The following is a 26716-nucleotide window of genomic DNA, read 5'->3' on the forward strand; positions in this document are numbered from 1 at the left end:
GAAACTCTGAAGAGGAAGTCTTTGTAGGCCGTTCCCATAATATGGAATAATATTCTGCCACTAAAGATATAATGGAAGGAATGAGAAACTAGTGAGCATCTTTCCACTTAAAAGGACTGCCCAGTCAGGGGTGAACCTGATACTGGTGCAAATTACAGGAAGGACTGGGACAAAGCCCACACTTTCGATCTCTCCAGCTATGCCTTCCTGTAATATCAGCTTCTAAATTAGAGAAGCTGGCTTTTCGGGGGGGGGGGGGGGCATATCAGTCAGTTGGGTGGATGGCATCAGAGACAAAATTGGGCAGAGTTTGTAGGATTGCCCCTCCCACAGAATAAGAAGAGGGGTGGTCCATAGTATCTGAGGGGGCTGCATGAAATTAGGCCACAAATTCCCCACCATTGTTCTAAAAGGAACCTATCAGTTTACTTCAAAAGCAGTGCATAGCTTGTACAACTTAATGTGGGTAGCATAGTGCTTTTGCGAAAAGTGGCATCTTTCTGTGGAATTTGTTGCACCCAGCAGTTGCAGTCAAAGCATTAAACATACTTTAGGAATCAGCTCTTAACTTCCAACTGCAAACAGATCTACATTTTTCCCATGGGTGCCTGCTTCTTCACCCCACACCCACCTGCCATGCTGTTTAAACCACCTCTAACACAACTGCCAAGTGAACTGGGCACATTACACATTCTGTGGCAGTACCAGGTAGACTGATTATTCCCTCATTTACGATGAAATGTGCCCAGATGCCTGTGGAACAAAAGAACTGGTCCGACATAGACATCAATAGGGTTTGCACAAAAACAGTTCTTAAGTACTGTTGTGTGGGGTTCTGAATGTTTCCCCAGGCCTTTAAAGAAACATGAGAGACTTAGTGGGAGGGTATTGTCCTACAGCCACATAGCTTTTGAGCAACATACACTTTAACAGAATAAACCAATTATGAGGCCTCATGCAGCTTAATAAGGATTCCAGCCATTCCCTGTCAGGAATCTATAAACATTTTGAAACAAACTTTTGTCAGTTTCATGTAGAAATTCAAATTATCCCAAATACATTTCCTGCCCCCCACCTTGTATGCTTCACGTTAATTATTCCCTTAGAAGAAATGTCTCTATGAAGAAACACTGCCGTTTTAGCATATCCGGTAGCAGCAAACATAATCCACACACCACACAGAGAGAACAAGCTTCAAACAATGAAGAATGAAGGTCAGCGGCTCTGGAGAGCTGACAGAACACTCCTGTAACTTTGGTCTACAGACCTGGAAGAAAAGTAGCTCCAATTTGGAGTGTAGAGCTTTTGCCTCACTTGATCCTAAAATGTTGTTTTCCCCCAAATGTCAGATTTCTTTCTTCTTGCAAGGGGGGGGGAGGGGAGACAACTGTGAAAGCACAAGCGCTTCTTGAACGAAGAGAGCTGGTTGGCAATGCAAAGGAGAAGGTTTTGTTTTGAGAGCGGTAGAGATAGATGAATCGGGACAAGGGGAGGAAGGGAAAAGGGATAATAAAAGCAGAGAAGAATGGAAGAGTCTGAAATGAAGGTAATGTGATCAGAATTTTGATGAAGAGGCACAGACAAGATGAAAGATCTCTCTCTCTCTCTCTCCCCTCCCTCTCATTTTCAGTGGGTAAAATCTGTCCTGTTGAGACACACTTGTTTTTTACAACACAAACTGGACAAATGGGACTCATGATCAGCATTGACAGCATGGTGCTACTGACAGATCCAGGCCTGAGAGAAAGGCTAAGCAGCTGCTCCCGCTTCTACTACTATTTTCTCTTCACAGGGACTTAAGATTTGCAGGCATCTGCATGCTATTTTTCACCCTCTCTTACTCTGTGATGGGGGCAGTGCATACATTTCATCAATGTAAAATCAAATATTAAATAACTTCAAGCCGTAGTTCAGGGATGGGTAAACTAACAACCTCCCCCCTCCCCCCCAATTCCAACTTTGATCAGCGTCAATCAGAATGGCCAATGTTGGATTACAACCCACATCATCCTTGAACAACTCCTGGAGGGCCTCAGGTTCCCTGATTCCAGCCTAGTTGGAGTCACATTGCCTTGACCATAAAGCATAATAAAGTCCAAAAAGGGGCATGGGGAGTCATGACTATTTTTGAAGAGATCTACTTTGGTTTGGATTTTTTTTTCAAGTTTTCTTCTATGCTGTCTCACCATATTGCATACTTTGAAGCAACAAGTTCTTGGCTACAGGCGACTGGGTTCAAGGAGTGAGTAAATTCAGAGGTGGAGCTAGCTGCTCCGGCACCTGGAGTGGCGCACATACTGTGCACCCAAGGGTGGGGCTAGCTGCCTGGCAAGCGTCCTGGGGGTGACGTGTGAAGTGAGTGGTGAGCGTCCTGGGGGGGGGGGTGCCGCCTGCGTGAGCATGTGTGGCCCAGGGGGAGGCGCAGCAATGTCACCCCTCTCAGGGATGACACCTGGGGCAGACCACACCCACTGCACCACCCTTCCTCCGCCAGTGTAGATTGTATATAAAACCCAAGGGACGTCATCCATCTGCTACCAAAGTAAAGGCCTCTTACTCTGGTGACATTACCTGGACAACTGGATGTACAGATACATCCTTATAATGCAGTGGAAATAAGGCACCTGGTTCAAGGTGATCTTAAGGCATTTGCGATGGGAATAGACTTAACATGACCAGCTCCATATTTCTAAGACAACTTTGCCTCCTTTCCCTACTAAACTGTCTGCCTGTTAAAAACAAGAACTAGTGGAATAACAAATTATGGTTATCACAGAACTTAAAACAGAGAACGAACACTGAGCAAACATTCAGGAAGGCGACATCTTATGGATTCTAACAGGAATCTATTTCAAGCACACCAAATGCTTTGCCTTGCCCAGTTGAATTAAAGGAAACTGCCTGAATATTAGGCATCCATGTCATTTTATACTGCATTTGGTCAATGGAGCTAGAATCAGAGCCTCTCATATGATAGCACATGCATATTAACACCTATTAGAAACGCACCGAAGTTACCGGTACTTAAGAATGGATATATATTGATAGGAGCTGATTGATCATCTGTATTTTAATCTACTTATCAATTAATTGAGTATTTTAAAATAAACTTGCATATTTTACAAGAACAGTCAATGTAGGACTGTTTGTGAAAAGTGCAAGATAACTTACATTCATTATTATAGAAAGCCTTTCATATTTTATTTTTCAGCCTGTATAGATAAATAGACAGATAAATACACAGCCCAAAACAATAAAGCAGGTGTCTTTAACCTAAATATCATTGCTACAAATGTAAGGTTCCTGCCACCAAAAGTATCTTCTGGTCATGCCAATGCAATTTGCAAATTGCAAACCATTTAAAAGGGGTTAATAAAGAGAGCCCCCCCAGGGTCATGCACAATCCTTGAATTTGAAGTTGTCCAGTGAAATAGAGTAAAATAAGCAAAAATAAGCAGACTAAATAAAGTATTGCGTGTCGAGACCCCGCAACCACTCCCTTGATGAGGACTAAAAACACCAAGACACAAGATATAAGGTTAATGTTATTGGGCAAATTTTGGCCACAACTTTATTGGTTACAGAATGTGAGCGGTATTGGCTTAGGCATTGAGTAGACCAGACTATATCTGACTCCTGGCCACTGCGCAGGAAGTCTGGTAAGGGTGAGTCCCATCACTGCAAACCAACTCAAACTCCCCCTGGGTTCCCGAAGGGGTCAGGCTTCGGACAAGATCCACACCCCCAGATTCCTTTAACGGAATACCCTTAAGCTTGAAGGGGAAACCCTCTGGCTCACGCCTCTGCTTAAATGGGTCCCGGCCATGCCCCCCCCCCGCCAGCCGATTGGCTGGCTGGCTGATGACGTGGTCAGGAATCCTCCAGGCAGCGTGGAACGACGTTCTCGTCCCCGGAGGAGAGTGGGTGGCCATGCGGTCCACCGCAACTCCTCCCCATAGGTAAGTGGAGTGGACTTGTTACACTGTCATGAATGCACGTCTGGTCATATCCTTTGTCAGGCAAAGGAATATAATATTAACAGATGATTGGGCAAAAGAATACAATATTAATAGGGGCATAAAATAGTTGGCGATTTCTCTGGAATGTTCCAAAAGGGGGGAAAGGGCATCAGAAGTTTGGGGAACGTGACATGCATTCTTTGACCTCCACTAACTGAGAGGAGGAGCTGATGAAGGTCTGTGAGTATGAGAGAGAGTTATAACATTAACAAGTTTTGGGTCAATGAGAAAGAACTGCAGTAATGAGAGATAGAGGGATTGGCAGAGACCTAGCTGAAATCTGGAAGGCATCTTGAGATGTTATAGTGCCCCTCCGAGGATCTGATGAGGAGCAGTAGATGTGTCATTTATAGGAATGCTAATAGTTGCCCAGAGTGGCTGGGAAAACCCAGCCAGATTGGGGGGGGCGTATAAATAATAAATTCTTATTATAATAATTTATAAAGCTGTTTTCATATCCACCAATGTTCTGAATCAAGGGTGAGTAAACTGACTCTCTAGATATTGGACTTCATCAAATGTATTCAGCACAGTGGAAGTGAGAGCTGGACCATAAAGAAAGCTGATTACCGAAGAATTGATGCTTTTGGACTACAAGAAGATCAAACCTATCCATTTCTGAAAGAAATCAGCCCTGAGTGCTCACTGGAAGGACAGATCCTGAAGCTGAGGCTCCAATACAGGTACTCTGGGCACCTCGTGAGAAGAGACTCCCTGGAAAAGACCCTGATGTTGGGAAAGATTGAGGGCACAAGGAGAAGGGGACGCCAGAGGACAAGATGGTTGAACAGTATTCTAGAAGCTACCAACATGAGTTTGACCAAACTGTGGGAGGCAGTGGAAGACTGGAGTGCCTAGCGTGCTCTGGTCCATGGGGTCATGAAGAGTCGGACACATAGCCCATGCTTAGGGGTGATGATAGTATTAGGATTTTTATATATCCTCTGCTGCTTCAGCAGGACTATTGTGGTTAGTGTAAATCACATGAGTGTCTGAAAGAGTGTGAGAACAGAAGTCTGTCTTATCTCTTCCGCCAAAGTGTTGTTATTGTATGGTTTAGTTTCACTTCTGTAGTGTCGCAGTTCTGTACTCTGGTTCGGAGAACATGGACAATGATTATGGAGTCTCTGTACATGGACTGTAAATAAAGTAGTTTAGAACTACTGATGAGTCTTTCTTCTTGCTGTGTGATGCTAGAAGACTTGTGTGCTCTTTTCATAAGGAAAGGGTTGCAGATTACTGGTGCTCTGGGACTGAAAGGACATGCCAGAAGGAGCCATGGGAGAGCATTTTTCCAACAGATAGTTGTACTCCAGTAACTTCTAGATGGGCAGGATTTCCCCTTCCTGTTCTATTTATGTATTTGCAGATAACTTTCATGACCACATGTTGATGGGTTTTAAAACAAGGATTACACAATTCACAGATCTCTCAAGGCTGATTAGCCACGGAAATTAAATTGGATTCCCATGTTCAGAGACAGCATACTTCTAAGTATCTGATGAACTTCATGCCCTGATATTGAGCTTCCAGAGGTACCTAGCTGGAGATGACATGCTGGGTTATATGAACAGTTCCTGTGCACTTATCGTATGAATCATTCAATGCTCATCAGGTCGGAAGCAATGAACTGGTTTTCGTCAGTGTGAGAAAGTTTGTCTATTTCAGGAATGTATTCAGGGCTGCACTCTTATACATACTTAACTGACCCTAAGCCTCTTTAATGGGACTTATTTTTGAGCAGAAATGTATAGGGTCACATTGTAACACATATTCTGTTTTGTGTCAAATAAAGGAGGGCAAATAAACAGTGACAAAGGGACCTCTGAAAAGCAGTTGAACTGACTTTTGTTTGACCTCAGCTTCATGAAGTTTTAAAGTGCAGACTCACCTCTGAAGTGCCTCGAGGTAAGAAACCTTTCAGCTTTAGCAGGAATGAAAGAAAGTGTTCCAGGCCAAACACAACATTAGAAATTAGAACTGATAAGTCAGATACTTATAAAAAGAAGTGAGTCTTCAAGATGAATAGCTTTAAAAACCCCACATAACATTTGATCCTCCTCCTTTCACAAAGGCGAGACTTTTTTTGAAGACAATGGGAATCTCACCTTGATGAGGAACAGAAAGTCCAAGGTCATGGCCTTAAGTACTGCAGATGGATTTTACTTCCCTCTCCAGGTTGAGAAATATATTCAAGGATGGTGCATAAAAATGTTTAAGATGCATTCCATGGGATGATTGATTGATCTTTCAAGACACTGTCCTTACAATTTTGAGAACTCAACACCCTTGCTGCAACAACAGAGCCCCTGCTGGCTGATTTTGACACTTTTAGCCAACAGTTTCCAGGCCATGTACAGGGCCTAGACCACTAACAGCCTGATCTGGGAGCTGAATCAGAGAAATTGGTGCGGTGGGGGAATATGCTAGTGAATTTCAGCTGCTGGCACAGGACTTAGCCTGGAATCAGGCAGCTCTAGTGAACCAGTTTTCAAGAAGGCTTTCAGACCTGTTCTAGATGAACTGGCCCACACAGAGTGCCCAGCGGACCTTTAAAGCCTGATTCACCTGTGCTTCAGAATTGATGGACTTGTCTGATGGCACCTTCTCCATGGGATTCCATGCTCCAACCAGAGGAGGAGCCAAGGCAGATAGGGGAAATCTGCCCTTATTTGACAGAGACTGAGAAGGAATGGAGATGCAGAGAGGGACTGTGTCTCTACTGTGGAGACCGGGGACTTATGGCAGCCACATGCATGTCAAAGAGGGGTCTGCTCCCTGCCCAGGAAATGGAAACCCCCTGGTTTAGATGGGCTACTAAGCCAGGGTCTGGCGTGTCCTGCTAGTGCCAAGATGCCTTGCCCCACACCCTCCAAGCAACTGGTGGTGTCCGTCACCCTGACACTTCCAGGAAGACCAGCCTTGCAGACCTGGGCCATGATAGCTATAGGCAACTACATGGACATGGCAGGGAACCCCCAGACATTCCATCCAACCACACCTTGTGGTGGAAACAATTGATGACAGGCTTTTGGCCCCAGGACCAGTGACTTGGGCTATGGACAAGCTGTGGTTGCAGGTGGGCCTCATAGTGAGGAAGCGGAGTTCTATTTGGCTTCTACACACCATATCCCCATTGTGTTGGGCCTGGAGTGGGTGGAGGCCAATGATCCTCACAGCAGTTGGTCCCAGAGCACAATCAGCTTCAGTGCCTGGGACTGCATGGGCCATGTCTGTCTGGCACCAGCAGTCCTGGCAGCAGGAACAGAGAACGGATGGGCTTGCCAACCTGCCTGCCAAGTTTGCTGATGTGTTCAGTGAAACAGAAGCAGACCTCTTGCCATCTCATCGACCGTATGACTGCCCTATAGACCTGATTCCCAGGACTCAAATTCTGGGACTCAAATTCAGAAACTGAATTAACTGTGTTACATGAGTTCATCACCAAGAACCTGCAGAGGGGTTTTATATGACCCTATTCCTCACCAGCCACTACTCCTGTACTATTTGTGAAAAAGAAGTCAGAGAAGTTGTAGCTTTGCAATGATTACCGGTGGTTAAACCAGGTCACCATCCGGAATTTGTACCCGCTACCCCTCATTGCTGAGATTTTGGAGAGGCTGTAGGGGAACACACTATTCACCAAACTGGACTTGCTGAGGGTCTATAACCTGGTGCGCATCCATGAGGGTGATGAATGAAAGACACGATATGGGCACTGTGAGTACATCGTAATGCCCTTTGGCTTGACCAACGTGTCCACTGTCTCCTCGACTGCTTTGTCATTGTTTACCTTGCCAACATCCTGATCTACTCCTCCCTCAGCCACTAACCATGAGCAGCATGTGTGCACCAGGCTGCAGAGGTTACAACAGCATTGTCTGTTTGCCAAGCTCTCAAGTGTGAGTTTCACAAGTCTACCATCAACTTCCTGTACCACTGCATCTCAGCCAATGGCACTGCCATGGACCCTAGCAAGGTGGAGGCTATTTTATCCTGGCAGCCTCCCTGTAACACCAAGGAGGTACAACGCCTCCTGGGATTTGCAAACTATTGTTTGTTCATCCCACACTTTGCTCAGATGACGGAACCTCTGACCACCCTCCTTGGGAAGAAAGCTGTGCTTGTTTGGGACGGAGCAGCTCAGGGGGTGAAAGTGAGGAGGAATTAAAGAACCTTTTAATGACGGTGAAAGAGGAGAGCACAAAATATAGTCTGAAGCTCAACATCAAAAAAACTAAGATCATGGCCACTGGTCCCATCACCTCCTGGCAAATAGAAGGGGAAGAAATGGAGGCAGTGAGAGATTTTACTTTCTTGGGCTCCATGATCACTGGAGATGGTGACAGCAGTCACGAAATTAAAAGACGCCTGCTTCTTGGGAGGAAAGCAATGACAAACCTAGACAGCATCTTAAAAATCAGAGACATCACCTTACCGACAAAGATCCATATAGTTAAAACTATGGTTTTCCCAGTAGTGATGTATGGAAGTGAGAGCTGGACCATAAAGAAGGCTGATCACCGAAGAATTGATGCTTTTGAATTTTGGTGCTGGAGGAGACTCTTGAGAGTCCCATGGACTGCAAAAAGATCAAACCTATCCATTTTGAAGGAAATCAGTCCTGAGTGCTCACTGGAAAGGCAGATCCTGAAGCTGAGGCTCCAATACTTTGGCCACCTCATGAGAAGAGAAGACTCCCTGGAAAAGACCCTGATGTTGGGAAAGATGGAGGGCACAAGGAGAAGGGGATGACAGAGGATGAGATGGTTGGACAGTGTTCTCAAAGCTACCAACATGAGTCTGACCAAACTGTGGGAGGCAATGGAAGATAGGAGTGCCTGGCGTGCTCTGGTCCATGGGGTCATGAAGAGTGGGACACGACTAAATGAATAAACAACAACAACAAAAGCTCAGGGGGCATTAGAAGCCTTGAAGTTGTCAGTTTGCATTTCTTAGCACAGAAAGTATTTATCTGATGTATACGCTGTAGATCTTTTCTATTCTAATTAATTCAAGAGGGTTCTGGAAGCTTATCTGTGTGAAAGAAGCAAGCAGAAAGGTCATGATGTTTGGCTTAAACTGGTTCTATTATCTTTTTCTGTCAAGGCCATGCTGACTAAAAAAGTAAGGCCAGAAGGAGCCATGGTTTCACTTTCTCTTTCTACCTCTCTTCCTTCTGGTGTGGTGTTCTGTACATAGTATGTTTAGTGTTAAGGTTTAGACTCATTATAAGTTATTTTAAGTTTAAGTTACGTCTGCTGCAACTGGATTTCTTATGGACAGTGCCAATCCTGAATGTATTGGATTTGTGACCATTATGCTCATTTGCCTTCAGTAGCAGTAAAGCTCTGCTGGATGAAATATTAATTGCCTCTGGTCTATTTTTTGGGATTCCTGCAACGTGTTTAAGTTTTTTACTCTGCTAACTATACATTGGAGTTCTGCTCTGCATCAATTTGAGTAGTTGCATGGAGTTTTGCCCTACCTTCTTCCAAACTCAGGGTTGAGTGCAATTTCTCTAACCCAGGGTTGGCTAATGCATGACTCCCCAGCTGTTGTAGGGCTAGATTGTCACTCACAGGTCCAAGGGTCTATAGCTCCTGGAGGGCCCCCAAATGATGTCACAACAGCAGTTCCCATGGCACTTTTCTTCTCATACCAGACATGCTATTCTCTGCATCACTAATTCTCTAGGAGCTACACTCCAAAAGTAGCCCATTGTGAACAGTTTTTTTAAAAAAATAAAACAAACCCCAAATGCAGATATATTGCTGCTACTGTCAACTGGCTGGCAAGCTGGAGGACAACAATGTGTTCCAGGCATGCTGGTAGACACTTCTTAATCTTTATTCAAAACTTCTTATAGAGCTTGCTGGGTGATCTTGGGGCAGCACATCCAAAAATCCCTATTAGATGTATTGAATACAAGTTGGAACTAGGAAGTCTCTCTTTCCCATGCCTGCCAAGGAGGAGTTTGTGAGAACAAATATCATTTTCTTTTTTGAGGGGGGAGTGTCTATGACTATGAACCTCAATAGTCCTGGTTCAAGATCTGCTGTGGACTTGGGCTTTTGTCAAGTGTAATCAGAAAATGATCTTTTCAAAAAGTCTGTCCTTCTCAAATTATGTTCTAAATACCAGATTCCACAGCCTGCCTACTGTACTGCAGACAACCAGAACGTAGACACTCTGCTACTGTTAGGCCTATTTAAAACCACTGAATTATAGAGGCTATCCATTCAGGAACAGTTTGCAAATGAAGTTTTGTGCATATGATTAACAACTCTTGTTAATTAAAATTCCTCTCTAGATCCTGAGCATAGGGACGTGGAGCATGTGAGCTGCGGACAGATAAATATGATTGATGGTAATCAGATCCATTGTAGTCTTCTGAATAAATACAACATTAAGCTGAAAGAATTTGAAGTGCCAAGCCTGCCGTGTGACCTTCTACCCACTTTGGATTCATTCTGCCATAGGAAAGGTTATTATCTTGTTACTATTACTATCAGTTATTATTTGTGTAACCTTCCCTTCTTCTTGTAGAGCCCGGGGTGGCTAGCAATAACTGTCAAAATAAAACCAGCAGAAAACATTTAAGACCAATATTAACAATGAAATATAGTGATGGATATATTTGTTCATTTCAGTTTCTCCAAGTTTTTTATTTTTTCTAAATCAACTTTTTCACATGTTGGACTTCTGGTTGGGCGCCATAGTGATCAGTCGGGGGAATTTCGCTCCGAGATTCCCCAATGCAGCAAGGGGGAGGGGAATCCGCAACCGCGCTGCGGACCCCTGAAGAACCCCAGGAAGAGCGTCCTGGGGGCATGGTGATCTGGCGGGTGCTTGCTATGTCTCCCCTGCTCCCCGGTAAGCTCTAATAAGAACTGCCAAGAGAGAGCAAGAGAGCTGGGAGATGGCGCACTGTGGATCCAGCGGCTACACTTGCTGCGTGAAGCTGCGATTGCTGATTGCCAGGAGCATTTCTCCTTTCAATTTCTCCTTTAAATTTGGACTGGAATCATTTGACTGCGAGTTTTTAAAAAAGCAATTGAAACCAATTTGGAAGAGGTAAGGGATTTAAAATAATGGAGGTCGGTCCTTTGCGGTTGAAACAGAAGGAACAGTGTAACAGTGTAACCAAGGCTGCTGCCAAAAGTTGTGGGTGGGGGAAAAGGAAAACTTCTGTGACGGGTTCCCCAAAAAGGGGGGAAGAGATTTAAGATTTAATTGTTGCAAATTTAGATTTGGAAAAGAGTTACCCTCTTTTTCTGAGGTCTTGAAAGATTTAGCAAGAAATTTAGACATTATGGTGGTTGGTGTTACAGTATAACGGATTGTTTTGACTACAAAGTTGTTTTTTGACCTTGAAAATGACAAAGGAAAAATGGTCTGATGCTTTAAAAAAAAAAAGACTTCGGAATTGTTACAAGAGATGGAACAGACTATGAGAGCCTCGAATCGGACTTTGGAGATGGCAGTGCCAGCCCCAGAGGAACTTAAAGAATGGGAGGAATGGGAGGGGAAAGTGAAAGAAATAAAACCAACCATAGACTTTTCTTTAAGCTGAGTACAACAAAAAAAACAGGAAGGAGTGGTGTGGCATTTAACCCAGAAGGACTGTTTTGCAAAGAGGAAGGAATCTTTAAAGATGAGGATGTAAAGAACAGCATATTGCAAAAGAAGGGAAGAGAATTGCAAACAGTTTGGATTGTATCACGTAAAGATGATGATTTGAGAAACAGTACACTGCAAAAGAAGAGAAGAGAATAGCAAACAGCATTGACTGACTGTCGGGCTCAGGAACTTGTGAGGGTTGGAGTGGGATATACTTTGATTTGTTTTTCCCTCTATAAGTGGTTAATACAGTTGGAGCTGTATTTTGGCGTTAATGAAGATATGTTAAAAAATTAGGATAGAGGTGGGAAAAATAGCTAATAATTTTGAGACCGGAGGAAAGGAAGGGTGCAAACAGAAGAAATTTAGGTGTATAAAATTAGATTGGAGTAAGGGAAAATGTTAAGGACCTGAGAAAATTTCAGAAGAAGTTAGGAGCCAAGGTATAGAAAATAAAAGGAGTTAGTTTAGGTAGAAATAGGATTGGTAAGAAGGAAAATGATTTTAGTGTTATGTGATTTTGTAAAAAAAAAAGGTAAGGAAATGGAAAGGAAAATGTAATGTTGGGGTAAAATAGATATGTCTATGAATTTGGAAAACTGATAAAGAGGATAGATAATGAATTCAACGGGGGGGGGGGGTTCTGAGGAAGTCAACTCGAAAATGAACTTGAGGAAAAGAAGAATATCTGCCCTACAGAAATGGGGCAGGCCTAAGCAATGATATTGAGTATGTTAATTATTGTTAAATGCGAAATGTTTATTGTCTTTCCCGGTGAGAGAGGGGAGTGAAAATATGCTTCCCCCAGTGAAAGGGGGGAAGGATGAAAATTTAACAATATTGTAAAGTGCTTAAAATTGTTAAAATCAATTTTTAAAATTTGTAAAAAAATCACATGTTTATCTAATTCATTTTATTTATTTCTGCTATTTTAAAGTTGTCACTGAAAATCATCAGCATGTTAGGTGCTCATTCCTCTTATTTTTTTTAATAAGAATTTATTGATTTTATAACAACAAATAAAACACCAACATTAACCCATCCCCTAACTGAAAATAGACAAATACATATACACCAATAATAATTCTTCTTGTGTCATAACAAAAAAAATCTTGGTCGAATCTTGGCACAGACTTCCCCTGCCTTTCACCCTCGGTTCTAATACCAAATATTACTTTAATAACTTCATACACTAAAAATAAATCTAATTCCAACAAAAATCAATCATTTTATAACTTCCTGTTAATTCCACACAAAATTCTAATTCTTAACACATTATTCTCAAATATAAATCATCACAAATATCTTCTTTCACTATAACTGCTGTTAATAACAAAATTTAAATATCTCTTCTCTTAATCAAAAGCTTAAAGTCTTAACACACCGGTTTCAGGTTACCACAATATACCATTTTTCCTCTTTTCCCTTAATGCAGTTCAGCCTATCCCCCTTCTGTCCATTTTCTTTGGTCGTATTGCTCCAGAACCGCTCCTCGAGGTGTCTTCTTTTCTTGCATATCCACAGATCCAAACAAAATCCAAAACAATCCTTGCATAGAGCATCAGGGTATACATATCTTCTTCTTCCAGCTTCTCCGGTTCTTCATAACATTCTTCTTTAATTCCCGTCCTGGGTCTGCCACCCCCAAAGGACGTTTCATTTTTCCGGAGCCGCCAGATCATTCCACTCTGGTCTTCGGTCATCCCCTTCAGTTCCATGCCAAGGCTTTCTTCCAATGCTGCCATTTCCTGAATAGTTTCCTCTGTGGGGTACATCTTTTCTGACATATCCCGGTTCAGAATCTGCAGTTTTCGGTTGAGCAGTTCCAGTCCCAAAATAGTAATCCTTTGTTCATCACTCATCTCACAGTTCATAGCCAACTCAAAGACAAAACCCAGCATGTCAGAAGCGGGCACAGGTGTCAAATTACAGTTTCGATTTCCAGGGTTCTCCATCTTAATACCAGTAACTTTCCACTCAGTCACAGTCTTTCACGGCCATTTTCCCTGTGTCCAGGGTGTAAGACTCACAAATTTTAAAAAGAGATATTCTCCACAAGCTTATTCCCCAGAGGGAGATCAAAAAAGCCTCACTTGTCAAAATCCAAATACTTTGTGATCATCGCTGTAACAGCAGTCTCTCAAACTGGTTACTTTCTAACCCCCGAAGGGAGGGAGGCAGACTTCCTTTGCGAGTATCTCCCGGGTCGTTAAAAAAGTACAAAAGCAAAGTCCAATCGAGTACTCACGACCACCGGATTTCTTTTTAGTTCCAGACTTGACAGGTAGAACATTGACGCTCGTCGCGGGGGTGACCGCCGCTCCGCGTCTCGGTTGGGGCATTTCCCCTATAGCCCGGCTCCGTGGTCCCTTCACCCCCACTCCCCCTTTAAAGGAGGAGCGAGGGAAGGGTTCAGAGCCATAATGGGCACAGCCGGGGAGCCCGGGGTGCAGGACGCTCTTCCCGCACCCCACCGGAGCCCCGCTTTGCGGTGGCGGGGCTCCAACCCCCGAGACGGACTGGGTCGCCTCGCAGCCGAGGCAACCCACGACCGCTCCACGATGGCGTCGCCGCCGGAAGTCGCTCATTCCTCTTAATATATTCATGCCTGTGTGCAATTCTACCTAATACAGACATTTTTGCAAGCCTTTTATAATGCAGTTTTTGTTTGTTATTCCAACTGCTATATGCATTTTTACGTACACTTTCTGCTACTATGGACATTTCTGTGCACATCATTTGGTTGAAGAACTGCATCACAGAATTTGTTTTATGTATAGTTTTGGGAGTAAGAATAGGTGGCTTCCCATGAAACTAAACTGAACAAAAGTTATCCCCATCCTTAAATACATTACAGGAGAGAGTGGTGCTTGGAGTTTTGAACTCCACTTTAGCAATCTACCAAAAGCTTTGAACAATCAAGTCTAAAAGTTGTTGTTTGATAGATAATAGCGTGGTGGACAGCCATATTTCCATCAGAAGGGAACTCCACAACATCAGAAACTGCCAGGTGAAGCAAGGTGAGGTAACCATTTCAGACTGAAGGATCCACAGAGGCAGTAGATCTCAATGCCAATCTTCATTCCCTCCCCCCTTGTTCCTGATGTAGATCTTCACTCACCCCTTTTTCCCTGATGGGGGGCATTTAGGGGTTTGCCTGAGGCACAAAAGTATCTTGTGCAAGCCCTGCTGCCACACCATCTATTTTTGGACTGGAACTTTAATCAGTTTATACTGGAAATCAATGGCTGATAAACTGATTTTTTTGTATTTATTTTAAATTAGCTCCTTTGCAGTCACAGGTAGAGTATCATAGAACTGGGGAATGCGAACGTTTTCCTGATCAAAATCCCCCACCTAGCTGCTTGGGACTGACTGTGATTTAGGAAATGACACAGGAGAAATACTGTATTTAAAGAGCCTTTACCCTACTGTTCCGTACAATTTCTACATTTTTTTAAGTGGCTGCATTTTCTTTCATTTTTTTAAAAAAACACACACAAAATCACAGATATTTTGCATAACATGTCATTTGACTCTAGACTGATTAATTTTTTGGGCAAATTTTAATCAGTAAAGCTGATCATTGAAGTTAATATTTAAGACTATAGTATACTAATATAATGAAAAAAGAAATGCTACAGATAACCTTTAGTTAAAGTATAGGATTGGCTGGCAGATTTGTCCATAGCTCCCCACCTTTTCTTCAAACTGTCACCCATATTGAGGTTTTGGTAATATGCAAATTTACTTAAATGTAATTAATAGATTAAAAGGCTGATTAATTTTCAGCAAAATCTTTTTCAGATGGTGGCCCACCCAGCTTTTTCACTTTTGGGTTTCGTGTGTATGTCACACAGAGCCAAACTTGTGATGCCGAGTTTGTTCACTATATGTGATGCCAAGTTTGTTCACTATATGTAATGGCTTTTACAATACACTGGGTATGGTCTGTTGTCCTTGAAACTTGGAAAATGCCAGTGGGCAGATAAACAGTTTGGGGAATAGCTGTGTCTAATGGAGCTATCACAAAACAACTTTTCAAAAGCACTTAGTACTGTTAGGACAGCATTAGCTTTTACATGTCCCCAACCTGAAACCTACCAGAAAGGCTTTAGCAGAACCAACTTTTTCATCAAGAAGTCTGAAATCAAAAATGTATCACCTAGGAAATCGAAACAGTCATTTCACAACAACAAATTATAAGCAGAATCTATTTCACCTTCCTCATTAGGTATAGTTAGCTATAGTTAATTAAGCGTGTGAATTATATGTTTGTGTGTGAGCTTAAGTATATTTTGTTTGTGGTGTTTTCTGATGGCACTTATTTCTTGTGGCAAAGGTAGTTTTTAATCACTGTATTTACTGTGGTTTTTACATGGGACTTTCCCCCTTCTCTTAAATCGGCTGTTGCTAAGAGTAGGCGGAAATGTTCAACATTTTATTTAGATATGTTGATATATCACTGATTGTATAAATTAGTCAAATCCAGATGAGATAATGAACTTCATAAAAAAGCAAAAATGAACTTATTATTTGACCACCTTGAGTAGGAGATACCATCACTACACTTTAGTGATGAACAAAAAGCAGGGTGATTTCCTCCGAGATGTTATTTTCCATCAAAATAATTGGACTATGCCAACAAAATCTATTTGCCCTGCAGATCTTCATTTGGCTGTGACACAGGAAACACTCTAGTGCCAGGATTAGACTTGAAGATTCCTTAATGATTTGGCTATGGAATTGCTGTGTTTTACAGGCTGAATAACAAGATTCTTTGGTCAGTGAGGAAGATAAAAATCAAATTTACTTTCAAACACCCGAAGCAGTATTAAGACACTCAAGATCATTTGAATCAGATATAGGCTAGCATATCTCCAAGCATGGAACCACTGTTAAATTCTCTGAGCTCATATTTTAAGCAAAGCAGATATCCATTAAATAATCTTTCTTCTCTTGCGGGAAATTCCCAGTGCTGTGATAGTGGGGAAATAAAGCACCTGTTCCTTTTATTTTCCAATGTGCTTTTTCAACTCACTCTTTAAAATGAATTCTTTGCAACTCCCACCACTACTTCAGTTAGTTCTTTGACTATCCCTCTCTTGCTGTCCATAAATTTAGTAAAGCAAACAAAGTTCTTTTCGAATTGCCATTTCCCCCTTGATACATGTCTGGCTGCTGCAGCCCTTCAAAGGCAGCCAGAGCCTCTTTCAAGCTTGTTTGTAGTTAAAAAGTCTAAATTGGAAGCGGGTCTCAAGTCTTCGTTTTGCTTTTTAAATGCAGGCATCTTTGCACATGGTAAATTGTAAATATAAGTAACTGTGAAATCACCCAGCCATCTTAGAATCCTTCTTAAATCTTGGACCTGTGGGGAGAAGGAAGACTTCAGGCAAAATGTGACAACCTCAAATATTGATCTGCCATTGGATCAGTAGGTGGCACTCTTCACTCTGAATTAGTTTCTCACCATAATGGAAGGTGGCATTGAACTGCAAGGATGGACATCTGGGGAACAATATATAAGACTGAACTTTTCAAGATCTGTAATTTTCAAGTTGGCTGTGCTCTAAAAGTGTGGGGTGACAAATAAAGAGATTTCCTAATTTTCTGCAGCTCACAGTATTCCACTGTGTTCCCCAGCATCATTGGGAATGGAAAAGCAGAAACTGTTCTGAAGAATTGTGCCACTCATGTCCCATGCAACTCTTACCACATAATCCTGATTTGTGTGTATGCTAGGAGTAAGGCAGTGTTGATCAAGGATTTTGAAAATAATTTTTTTAATCATCCCCCTCCTTTTTTAAAATAGAAACGCAGACTTTTGTTTCATGACATAACTAAAGAATCATGTTACGGTTGATTCATTGCAAATCAGATATCCAGGAAAATGTTGATATCAGCTATGGAGAATTCTAACCCACAGGTCAAATTAGGACCACTAGGAGTCCAAATTTGGACAGAAAGGCTAGCTTGGGCAATCCACGGCACCTGCCTCACCCTGGTGACACACCTGACATGACTGTGTGGGGCAGGTAAAGCCATGGCTGCAAAGGAAAATCTGGGAGAATAAGAGTGTGCTCCTGACTGTCCAACAAGCATTGGGTTCCACTCAGGAGTTTGCAGATGGGAGCTCCTGAATAGAGCTAATACCTGTTGCAAGTGGTGCTGAATTTATATTCTGTGCTGAATGCCACCCACTGGGATTGGCTATGCTTGGGAACTCCCAGTCACGGTTTAATTTGCAGGCATGGTCTAGATTCAAGCCACTCCTGAAATAGGACATTTCTCCTTCGCAGTACAAGCTTGGAAATCTGGGAAAGATAGGAAAGAATTGCAAGCACCTCTTTCCTCTGGCATTAAGCTACCTATTGTGATGGTATCAGGTGACAGGCATGTAATCCTTTACCTACTAAATTAGTCCATGGAAGGTCGGAAGTTACCAGAATCCAGCCTGCTTTCTGGATCTTATTCCCCATCCTAGTCTACATATACTGATTTCTAGAAGGTTTTGCCCTTCGATAAGGTTTGCAATAATTAATCAAGGAGGATAAATAAGGACCAGAAATATCCTACAGTACACCCATAGCAAAATATTAGCAGAGGAATAAAGAGACCAAAAACTCACTTTACTTATTCTAGATAATTGCACAAATAAATGATTTTATCATTATTTTTAGCATACATATCAATATTTTCTATTAGTGTTTCTAATAGTGTTTTCTATTGGGGTATTTCAGATAAGTAATTTTTCATTTCCATCTGCAGAGGAAACACAAGGGGGGCCCCCGCTAAGGCTCACCCAATGGGTTATGCATATGGAAGTATTTGTACATAGGGTTTCCATATCTTAAGCCAACTCTTCATTCCCCAGACCACTTTTACATGACTAATCTGAAGGCTCTCTGGTTACTGTTTTGCAAATGCTGTTTTGGATGCAATTGTCTATGCAATGGAATCCCTTATATCTGTTTTTGTTTGTTTTTAGGTTCTGTCTTTACTTAATCATTGTACTGCTTCTCTACTCACTTTTTATGCTATCTAGCGACAAGATGATGTAGTGAGTAGCAACCTTGTTTCCTCTTAATTGGTTTAGGTGAATGAATGTCTCTTTAAATATGTAATTGGCATTTCAGATTGTATCTGAATGTGCTGAGGGAATCAGAGTGGCTCAGCCTTTTTAGTAAGGCCAGATCTGATGGCACCAGTTCTGAAACAGCTTCTGTGTGGGGAAATCCCCGAGCACATGTTGAGCTCCTAGGATGGCACCATAAAATGATCAGTTCCTGTGGAATCTGGGCCTATAGTTGAACTAGTGGAGGCAGTAATTCCTGTTGGGGGAAAATGCTCATTATCGTGTGCCATATGCTGCAAGTAAAATAGTTATTATATGGTATAAAACATGATGGGATATAATAAGTTTTTTTTTAACCTAAAGTGAATTTATGGAAGGAAATCAAATTTCCTTATGTATCCTACATTTTAACAGCTTCATTTTTTTCTAAAAAAATACACACTAAAAAAAATCCCATTGATGTGTTTTTAATTGTACTACTTTGCATGCTTCCCAGTCAAAGCTGAATTTAACAAGAAGTCCTCACCCAGGACAACTCTAGAAATCTAAAATTAATAAGCAGCAAAATAAATAAAATAATTTCAAAGGCCAAGAAAGAAACAGTATGGTACTCCCTTTCAGTGATAGTTTGTACTCCTTTTAAAGAAGCACTGGAGCAATTGATTAAATACTGCTTATAAAGGCATCTGCACAATAAATGGCAGAATTGAAGATTCTACAGTCTATGGTTAAATTGTTAAACAAGGTGCTAACCTCAGGACTGGGGCTGATAGATAGTTCTCCAAGTCTCCATCTCTGCCCACACCACACAGTCTCCCTAGCTACTTTCTTTACCAGCCCTGCTTTGCACCCTCCTTGAGTGTTTTTGCCTAGCTGGAATATGTTCCTGAACTGTGATGATGCCTCTTGCATAGATGTGTGTGTGTGTGTAGAAACTAGCCTCCTATTTTATATTTGTTGCTCTGTCCACTTTGGCTTCTGCCACAGTCAGTCACTGGCATTGACTCCAGGAAGGTTGTCCAGAAGGACGGCAGCCTCAGGCTGAAATGTTTCTGTCATCCCTGTTATACAGGTAATAACTAACCCAACAGAAATGACAACCACCACCACCTGGACATTAGTATTTTTTTGGCCAGCACTATAACCTGATTCACTAGCAGCATGTCTCTACTGATTCCAGTGAAGAGGCATGTAGATGATCTCCTTGTCAGGAATTCAGTGGCAGGATGGGCTGTAGGTTAGTAACGGAGCATAAGCTTTCTATCCAGAATGGCATCTCTAGGTAGTGTGGGGGAAATGGCTGTCTGAAATCATAGAGAGCTGCTGATAACCATTGAATCCGGCAATCACAGTGTTGGAAGGGACCTCAAAGCTCAGCCAGCCTTCTGTTGGTTCAGGAAATCTACGACTACATTTTCCATGATAAGTAACCATCAATTCTAGTCTTGGTTTATAAATCTCTAACAAAGGAAGAGACTGATATCTTCTTTGGCAGACAGCTCCACTGTCAGGAAATTTTTCCTAATGTTTAACACACACAAAAACAAAAAAAACCCAAAAGCAAACCAACAAAAACCCCTTCTAAAATAATTCACCCAGTCTGTTTTCCATTGTGAGTGGCATCTTCTCAGGTGGCTGAAATGGCTCCTCAGACCTGCAGAAAGTGCTTTTCTTCTACCTCACTGATTAAAGCACTGAGAGAGACAATCTCATCATAAAAAAATTGTGCTGTGCTCCTTCTGATGCTTAACAATCTTCCTCTCCAGTTCTTTCAGCAGAGCCAGCAGGAGCTTTCCTCTTTCCTCTGGAAAGCCATCCACTTGCTTAAATTCAGAAATAGACTTCCATTTCTCAGCTTCTGTTTAGTAAGATCCCAAGATATCTTTGACTACTTTGGCTTAATGTGCTTTTTAAGGCACATGAAATCTGAATACAGATAGTTCACCAACTATGCATTTGTTCATATTACTAGCTGCCAGTTACGTCTATACAATGATAGCCTTGGGAAGTGGGTGGGTGGGTTACAGGACCCAGTAGGCGCTGTAAAGGCAGGTGGGAACACAATTCCTATAATATTTCAAGGATACGTGAGGGTTCCATTAGAGTTGATTGCAATAGGTTTCTTTTCTGCATGTTCAAAGCATATTCAACAGTAGTACATCAGAGGTTTGATGAATTCCCCATACAAAAATCCATAAGACATCTATCTACTGTGGATTTCCACAGAATAGCGGCTGAATTTTCTACAGATTTTGAAACAGATGTACATTGCTTCAAATAAACTTGGATTAAATGGGACATCCTTTGGCTTGCTGTGTTGGTGCTTCTCACTGGTTATGCACAGCTTCTATTACTAATGATGAATAAACAGCTGGATCAGGGGGAATCAATTTTGTGGGGAATGGAGGTATAAATTACAGTGCAAGGCCTCCCAAACCATGCCTCAAAAATGTATCAGCTTGACTTCTGTAAACAGGTCTGATCATTATACAATGAGCATTGTGTGCTCCTTGAGATGTCAGTGTATTCACAACCCCTATCTACTCTCTGTAGCAGATGACTTCCAAGGGGCAGATGAACCGTAATTCCTATAGTCTCTAAGTGACTAGGTATTCAGCTTTGTTTCCATAAACTGGAATGTATTATTCCGCAGAGGAAGATTTGGTATTTGTGAGAAATCTTGGGAGAAATTATTGTTAGCCACCTTGAGTGTACAAATAAATAAAGCCTGAGGATTCAAAAAGCAGCATAGATCACCTAAAGTGCTTTTCATATAGGCATTATATATAGAAGGAATAAGCAGTTCAGCTGGTGATGAGGCAAGATATCAAATGACCATATGCCTTGTGTCTTTTTTTGTCATTTTAATTTCCCGGGAGGAAAAACCCTAAAGAAATGAAGTATTTTATCTGAGTTTCATTCACTTAACAAACAGCTTAGCTCTCTGACTGTCTATTCACATGTCAAATATTATTGTTCTGTATATGTTAGGAAACTCTTGTGTATCCCCATAGACACAGAGTTGAATGTCTTCAGTAGCATCCATGGTAAAGGAAATTGTTCACAACAGAAAGCTAATGAAGACTTGCCCTTTCTGATCTATTTTCTTAATTAGTGTTTCTTAACTACTATTAGTACAAAGCTGCAGTATAAAGTGTAGACTTAAAGTAAATCATGAAAGCATCTCAAGTGCTTTTATCTACCATAACAATGTACAATAAAGCAGAAAATGCAGAGATGTGTTTATTTGCATGATTCATTGGTTCTGAATTAAAGAGAAAATGAAAAGAGCCCCTTGAAAAACAATCACATTTTCAAATCCCATGTCCTGTTATGGTTTGCTGTCTGCTTATTGATTTTTAATACAACATCATTATTAGTATTAGTATTAATAGTAGTAAAAATTCAATCTTGCCTTTCCATTGCATTAGAGAAGACACTTAAGTGACCATACAGCAAAAATTTAAAAGCAATCAACCTAAAAAACTATAAACAGAATAGTAACACCACACACACACACACACACACACACACACACAAAGATTCCAAAGGAGAAAGGGAGAATCACTCAATAAGAAATCTAGAGGCAAATCTGGAGCCATGTACTAGGCAATGACTCAGTAGGAATTCTGAGGGAAGATAAAGGAATTAATGGAAGACTGCAACATTCTTCAAGGGAAATTTACAAGGTCACTAGATTTGCCACTGATTCCATTTGGGGCTGCAGATGTTGCTTTTTAGGATAGATCCAATCAGTTAGTGAGATCTAGTTTGGATTTAGCATGCTAAGAGAGTGTCCAGATTTGATATTTGCACATATCCGTGTCAGTGGGGAGTTAGATCTATGAGTCCCATCTGCTAGGAGCAGGAAACTTGAAAGTATGTGCTATTCTTTTCTATCATTTGAAACACCCTTATTTTTTACCAGTAGTGCTTCTGTAAACCAAACAAAATTCACAGACTTCCATATGGCCATTTATAGAAAACCTGATATCCTCTGTCTGGGGGCTAATGAATTCAGGGCTCATCCATACCTCCTTTTGCCCTGCTGCTTTCCCCTTGGAAAACCCGAGGTTTAGTGCTGAATTGGAAAAAAAAAACAGAAGTTGGGTTTTCTGCGGATTGCCATTTGTTCCAATTTAGCACTAAAGAGTAGGTTTTCCTGGGGAAAGCAGTGGGTCAAAGGCAAAGCTGTTCATACTCATGCTAAGAAAGCACAGGAAAAGTGGAAATATGGATGAGCCCTCAGAGTCCAGTGTGAGATGTATGGGTAACAAATATTTTATCATCCAGTTATTGGTTGTTTAAAAGAAAGGGCAGGGGAAATTACTTGCTTCAGAACTGGACAATACTGTGGGTGAATAAAGTGACTGCCTTATTCCCCTCCGTAGCTGATTTGTTAAAAGAATCTATCCATCCAAAGTCTTTCACACACAGACACATGCATAAACACATACATACATATACAACAGGGACATTCATATAAAACGGGAGCACAAATTGATTGATGTTGGAGATGCAAGAGCATAATTTCCCGTAGATGCTGCTTACAGTTGCTGTGTACTCTGTGTCCTTGCACAGAAATAACACAGACATGACATAGTGCTTAATAGATCATGGCTTCTCTACCATGTACATTAAATGTATCCATAACTGCCTAGTATGCAAGTCTAGTAAGCCTCAGATTAACAATCCCCAATCACTAGCATCAGGCTCAGAAACATTAACCTGGTCTGGCTCCTTAGCTGGTAATACTATAGTCACTGAATCAGTATCCTGGTCACTCCTGGACTCTGGAGTCATAACAGCTGCCAAACAACAAATGTTGCAAAATTTAGTGAGGGACATGCAAATCCAAGAGCTATTTAAATTTATTTAACAAATTCAAACAAATTTAATGTGGGTGGTGCTGTGGGTTAAACCACAGAGCTAGGGCTTGCTGATCAGAAGGTCAGCAGTTCGAATCCCCGCAATGGGGTGAGCTCCTGTTGCTCAGTCCCAGCTTCTGCCTACCTAGCAGTTCAAAAGCATGTCAAAGTGCAAGTAGATAAATAGGTACCGCTCCAGTGGGAAGGTAAATGGTGTTTCCGTGCGCTGCTATGGTTTGCCAGAAGTGGCTTTGTCATGCTGGCCACATGACCCGGAAGCTGTACACTGGCTCCCTCAGCCAGTAATGCAAGATGAGTGCTGCAACCCCAGAGTCGGACACGACTGGACCTAATGGTCAGGGGTCCCTTTACCTTTTACTAACATATTCATAATGCACTATTTTCCCATACAGACAAATATGTTTTTTAATGTTCTTCATTGCTGGCTTTCTGACTGAATATATCGCTCCCTCCCAAGAATATAGCTGTATATGAATAACAAATAGGCCACTGATTGTATGCCAAATATATCATTGCTGAGCCACAATGTGCAGAGCTCAGTGGAGTGGGAGACCAGCCAACCAGAAGAGTCTCTGAGGTGGATTTACCTGGAGGCAGAGGCAGTGTCCAAAGTCAGGTCCAGTCCTAGAGTCAGACAAACAGCAGTCCATCTGGTCAGACAGTCCAGGGATCAAGGAATCTGATGAGTAAGGTTGAAGATGAGCCAGAAGCAGCAAGGTAGGACCAGGAACTATAAGTGTTGTTACCCACATCTGACTGCTGCTGGAAGCTGCGCTTAAGAAGGCTGAAGCCAGCTGGTTCTCATCAGTGCCTTCTGCTCTGTGTCCTTGAAGGCAGATCAGCTGCAGGTGGAGTCACTCCGCCTTCTCCCCCTTCAGGCTGCTGTTCAACAGGTGAAGCTGATTCCTGGCCCATGGCAGAATATATGGAATTCACAAAGAAGGCCTACTTCAAACACATTGAAAACATACTCCGAAGGTCATAGACAAAAGGGCTGATGATATTCTGTATTGCTTTGGTGGCTCCTATTGTACATCATTCTCTTATTTAGATGCACCTCCATAATGTAACAGAAAGTCATTAAACAAATTAGGATTCTTTGGCAGCTTGAGGAAGGGCCAAAGAGTTATAGTGTCATTAAGCAACAAAGAGAAAGGAGAATTGTCACTCACTTCACTGACCCTCAGTCTTTTTACCATACTGGAACATGTGATGATCTGGGTTCATACACTTTAAATGTTAAAATCCCGTCTAATGCTTTATTCATTTCTTTATTTATACATATTTGTAGCCCTCTTGCCTTCACTATGCAGTCTCAAGACAGGAAACGTGCAGGTTGTATAGCACATAAACCATCAATTATACCATATCAAACACCAATAAGTCTTAAATATATTTCTGGCAGAGTCATTCTGGTGTCCTGCTGGTGTGCTGGCCCCAGTCCAACCTCCCCTCTGTTGGTGGCAGGGGGGAAATAAGGTATAAAAGAAGAATTTCCTGGATGCCAAGATCCAGGTTTGGGACAAGTACTTTTTGGTGAGAGAACGCCAACAGAGATTTAAAATCACAAAATGTGCAGCAAAGTAAAGCATGGAAATATATTGTGTTAGATCTTTAAAATATGCTCCTGTGAGTTCTAAAACTTCCCTCTCTAAGAAAATAAATTTAAGAATTAAGATATAATTAAATAAAGCATTCATATGAGACAGACAGATGCCAACTGCCTTTAACTATGTGCCATAATTAGCTCTCTTGTTTGCTCAGTTGAGCCTCATTCTAACCAAGCACTCATTAATAATAATAATAATTGACTCAGGCTGCAATCCTAATCCCATTTATCTGGGATAAGACACACTGAATTCAGTGCAATTTATGTCAGAGTAGACATGGTAAGGATTACAGCCTGAGTTACTGGAAGTCAGTGATATTATCCAGTGGCGTAGGAAGGGCAAGGCATAGGGGGCGCTCTGGCCCAGGTTCCAGGGGAGGGGGGTGACACTCCCCGGCCCCTTCCCCACCGCCCGGCGCACTGTCCCTGCTTCTTTACAGACGGGGCAGCCCCACAACCCACCACTCGCTCGCCGGCTCACCATGGGAGCAGCAGCACTGGCCGGATCCACTACGCATGCCCGGAAATTCCGGGCATGCGCAGTGCATCCGACGTGCTGTGACACCCCACCCCCAGGGGGGTGCCTATGCGCCGTTGCCCCAGGTGGCAAAAAGGCTTCCTCCACCGCTGATATTATCTATCATCTGTTTCTTAAATAAGTTTGGGCATGTGGGCTTTCCTCCTCCCATTGACCTCCAGCCATTCTTCAGCTGTACTCTGCCTATGCTAGAAACACAGGCTTCCTTTTCCTCTTTCCAGACTACTCTGTCTCTGCTTTTCATGCTTGGAATCATCCCTGATCCAAAATGAACTCAAAAGCTTCAAAGACATCAGCAGCTCTCTGTATAATAGTTAAATTTAATCATTTTACATTAGATGCAGTTGCCAAGTTCACTCTTAAGAGTTAATGCATCTCCCAAAATAAAAAGCTGCTGAAAGGAGGTTTTACTGTCTGCTGCTGCACTCTGCTGAGAATCTTAAATGAACCAACAGAAATCAGAGAAGATTACCTCAGTCAAAGTTAGCACATTGGGCCTAGTGCCCTTGAAAGGCAGTAGATTAATTCCCAGCATTATCAGTCCAGTCAAGAGTCATAACCAGTTTCAGTGATCTTTTGAGTTTGAATGTGTGAGGCAAGAAGGTGCTCTTTCAAGCAATTGCCTGGAGGACGAAGGATTTCAGGCCTCAAACATTACGGAGATGATGAGAGCAACAGGAATAATAGTTGACAAGAGTGGAGCACTGTTACAGCAAGCCTGGAACAGAGACGCTGCGCTGCCAGTGCTGTTAAACGTTACCGTGGGTACCAGGCAAAGGGGTGAATGATATAAGCAGAAAGGAAAGAGAAACTTGAGGGAGAGAGATGTGATTCAAAAGACGCAATGTGTCTGAGCACGATTTGAAGGTCCTGTTCATTTCAAGAGAATGCATGTGGCTTTCTTGTGGATCGAAAAGCTTAGATCTCCTTTGGAAGACGTAGAATATTTTTGGTGATTCTTTT

At 42.0% G+C, this 26716-nt stretch overlaps 1 protein-coding gene across 1 annotated transcript in view; it reads right to left on the bottom strand.

Annotated features, from left to right (window-relative positions):
- The window catches only part of IL1RAPL1 (interleukin 1 receptor accessory protein like 1), a 672251-nt gene extending 647937 nt beyond the window's left edge, over positions 1–24314 (bottom strand). The window contains 1 exon segment of the mRNA XM_033147221.1: positions 24194–24314. Coding sequence (XP_033003112.1) covers positions 24194–24256 — 63 coding nt within the window. The 5' untranslated portion in view covers positions 24257–24314.
- Between the last annotated feature and the right edge of the window lie 2402 nt (positions 24315–26716).

This window comes from Lacerta agilis, chromosome 4, assembly GCF_009819535.1.
Source record: "Lacerta agilis isolate rLacAgi1 chromosome 4, rLacAgi1.pri, whole genome shotgun sequence".
NCBI classification, from domain to species: domain Eukaryota; kingdom Metazoa; phylum Chordata; class Lepidosauria; order Squamata; family Lacertidae; genus Lacerta; species Lacerta agilis.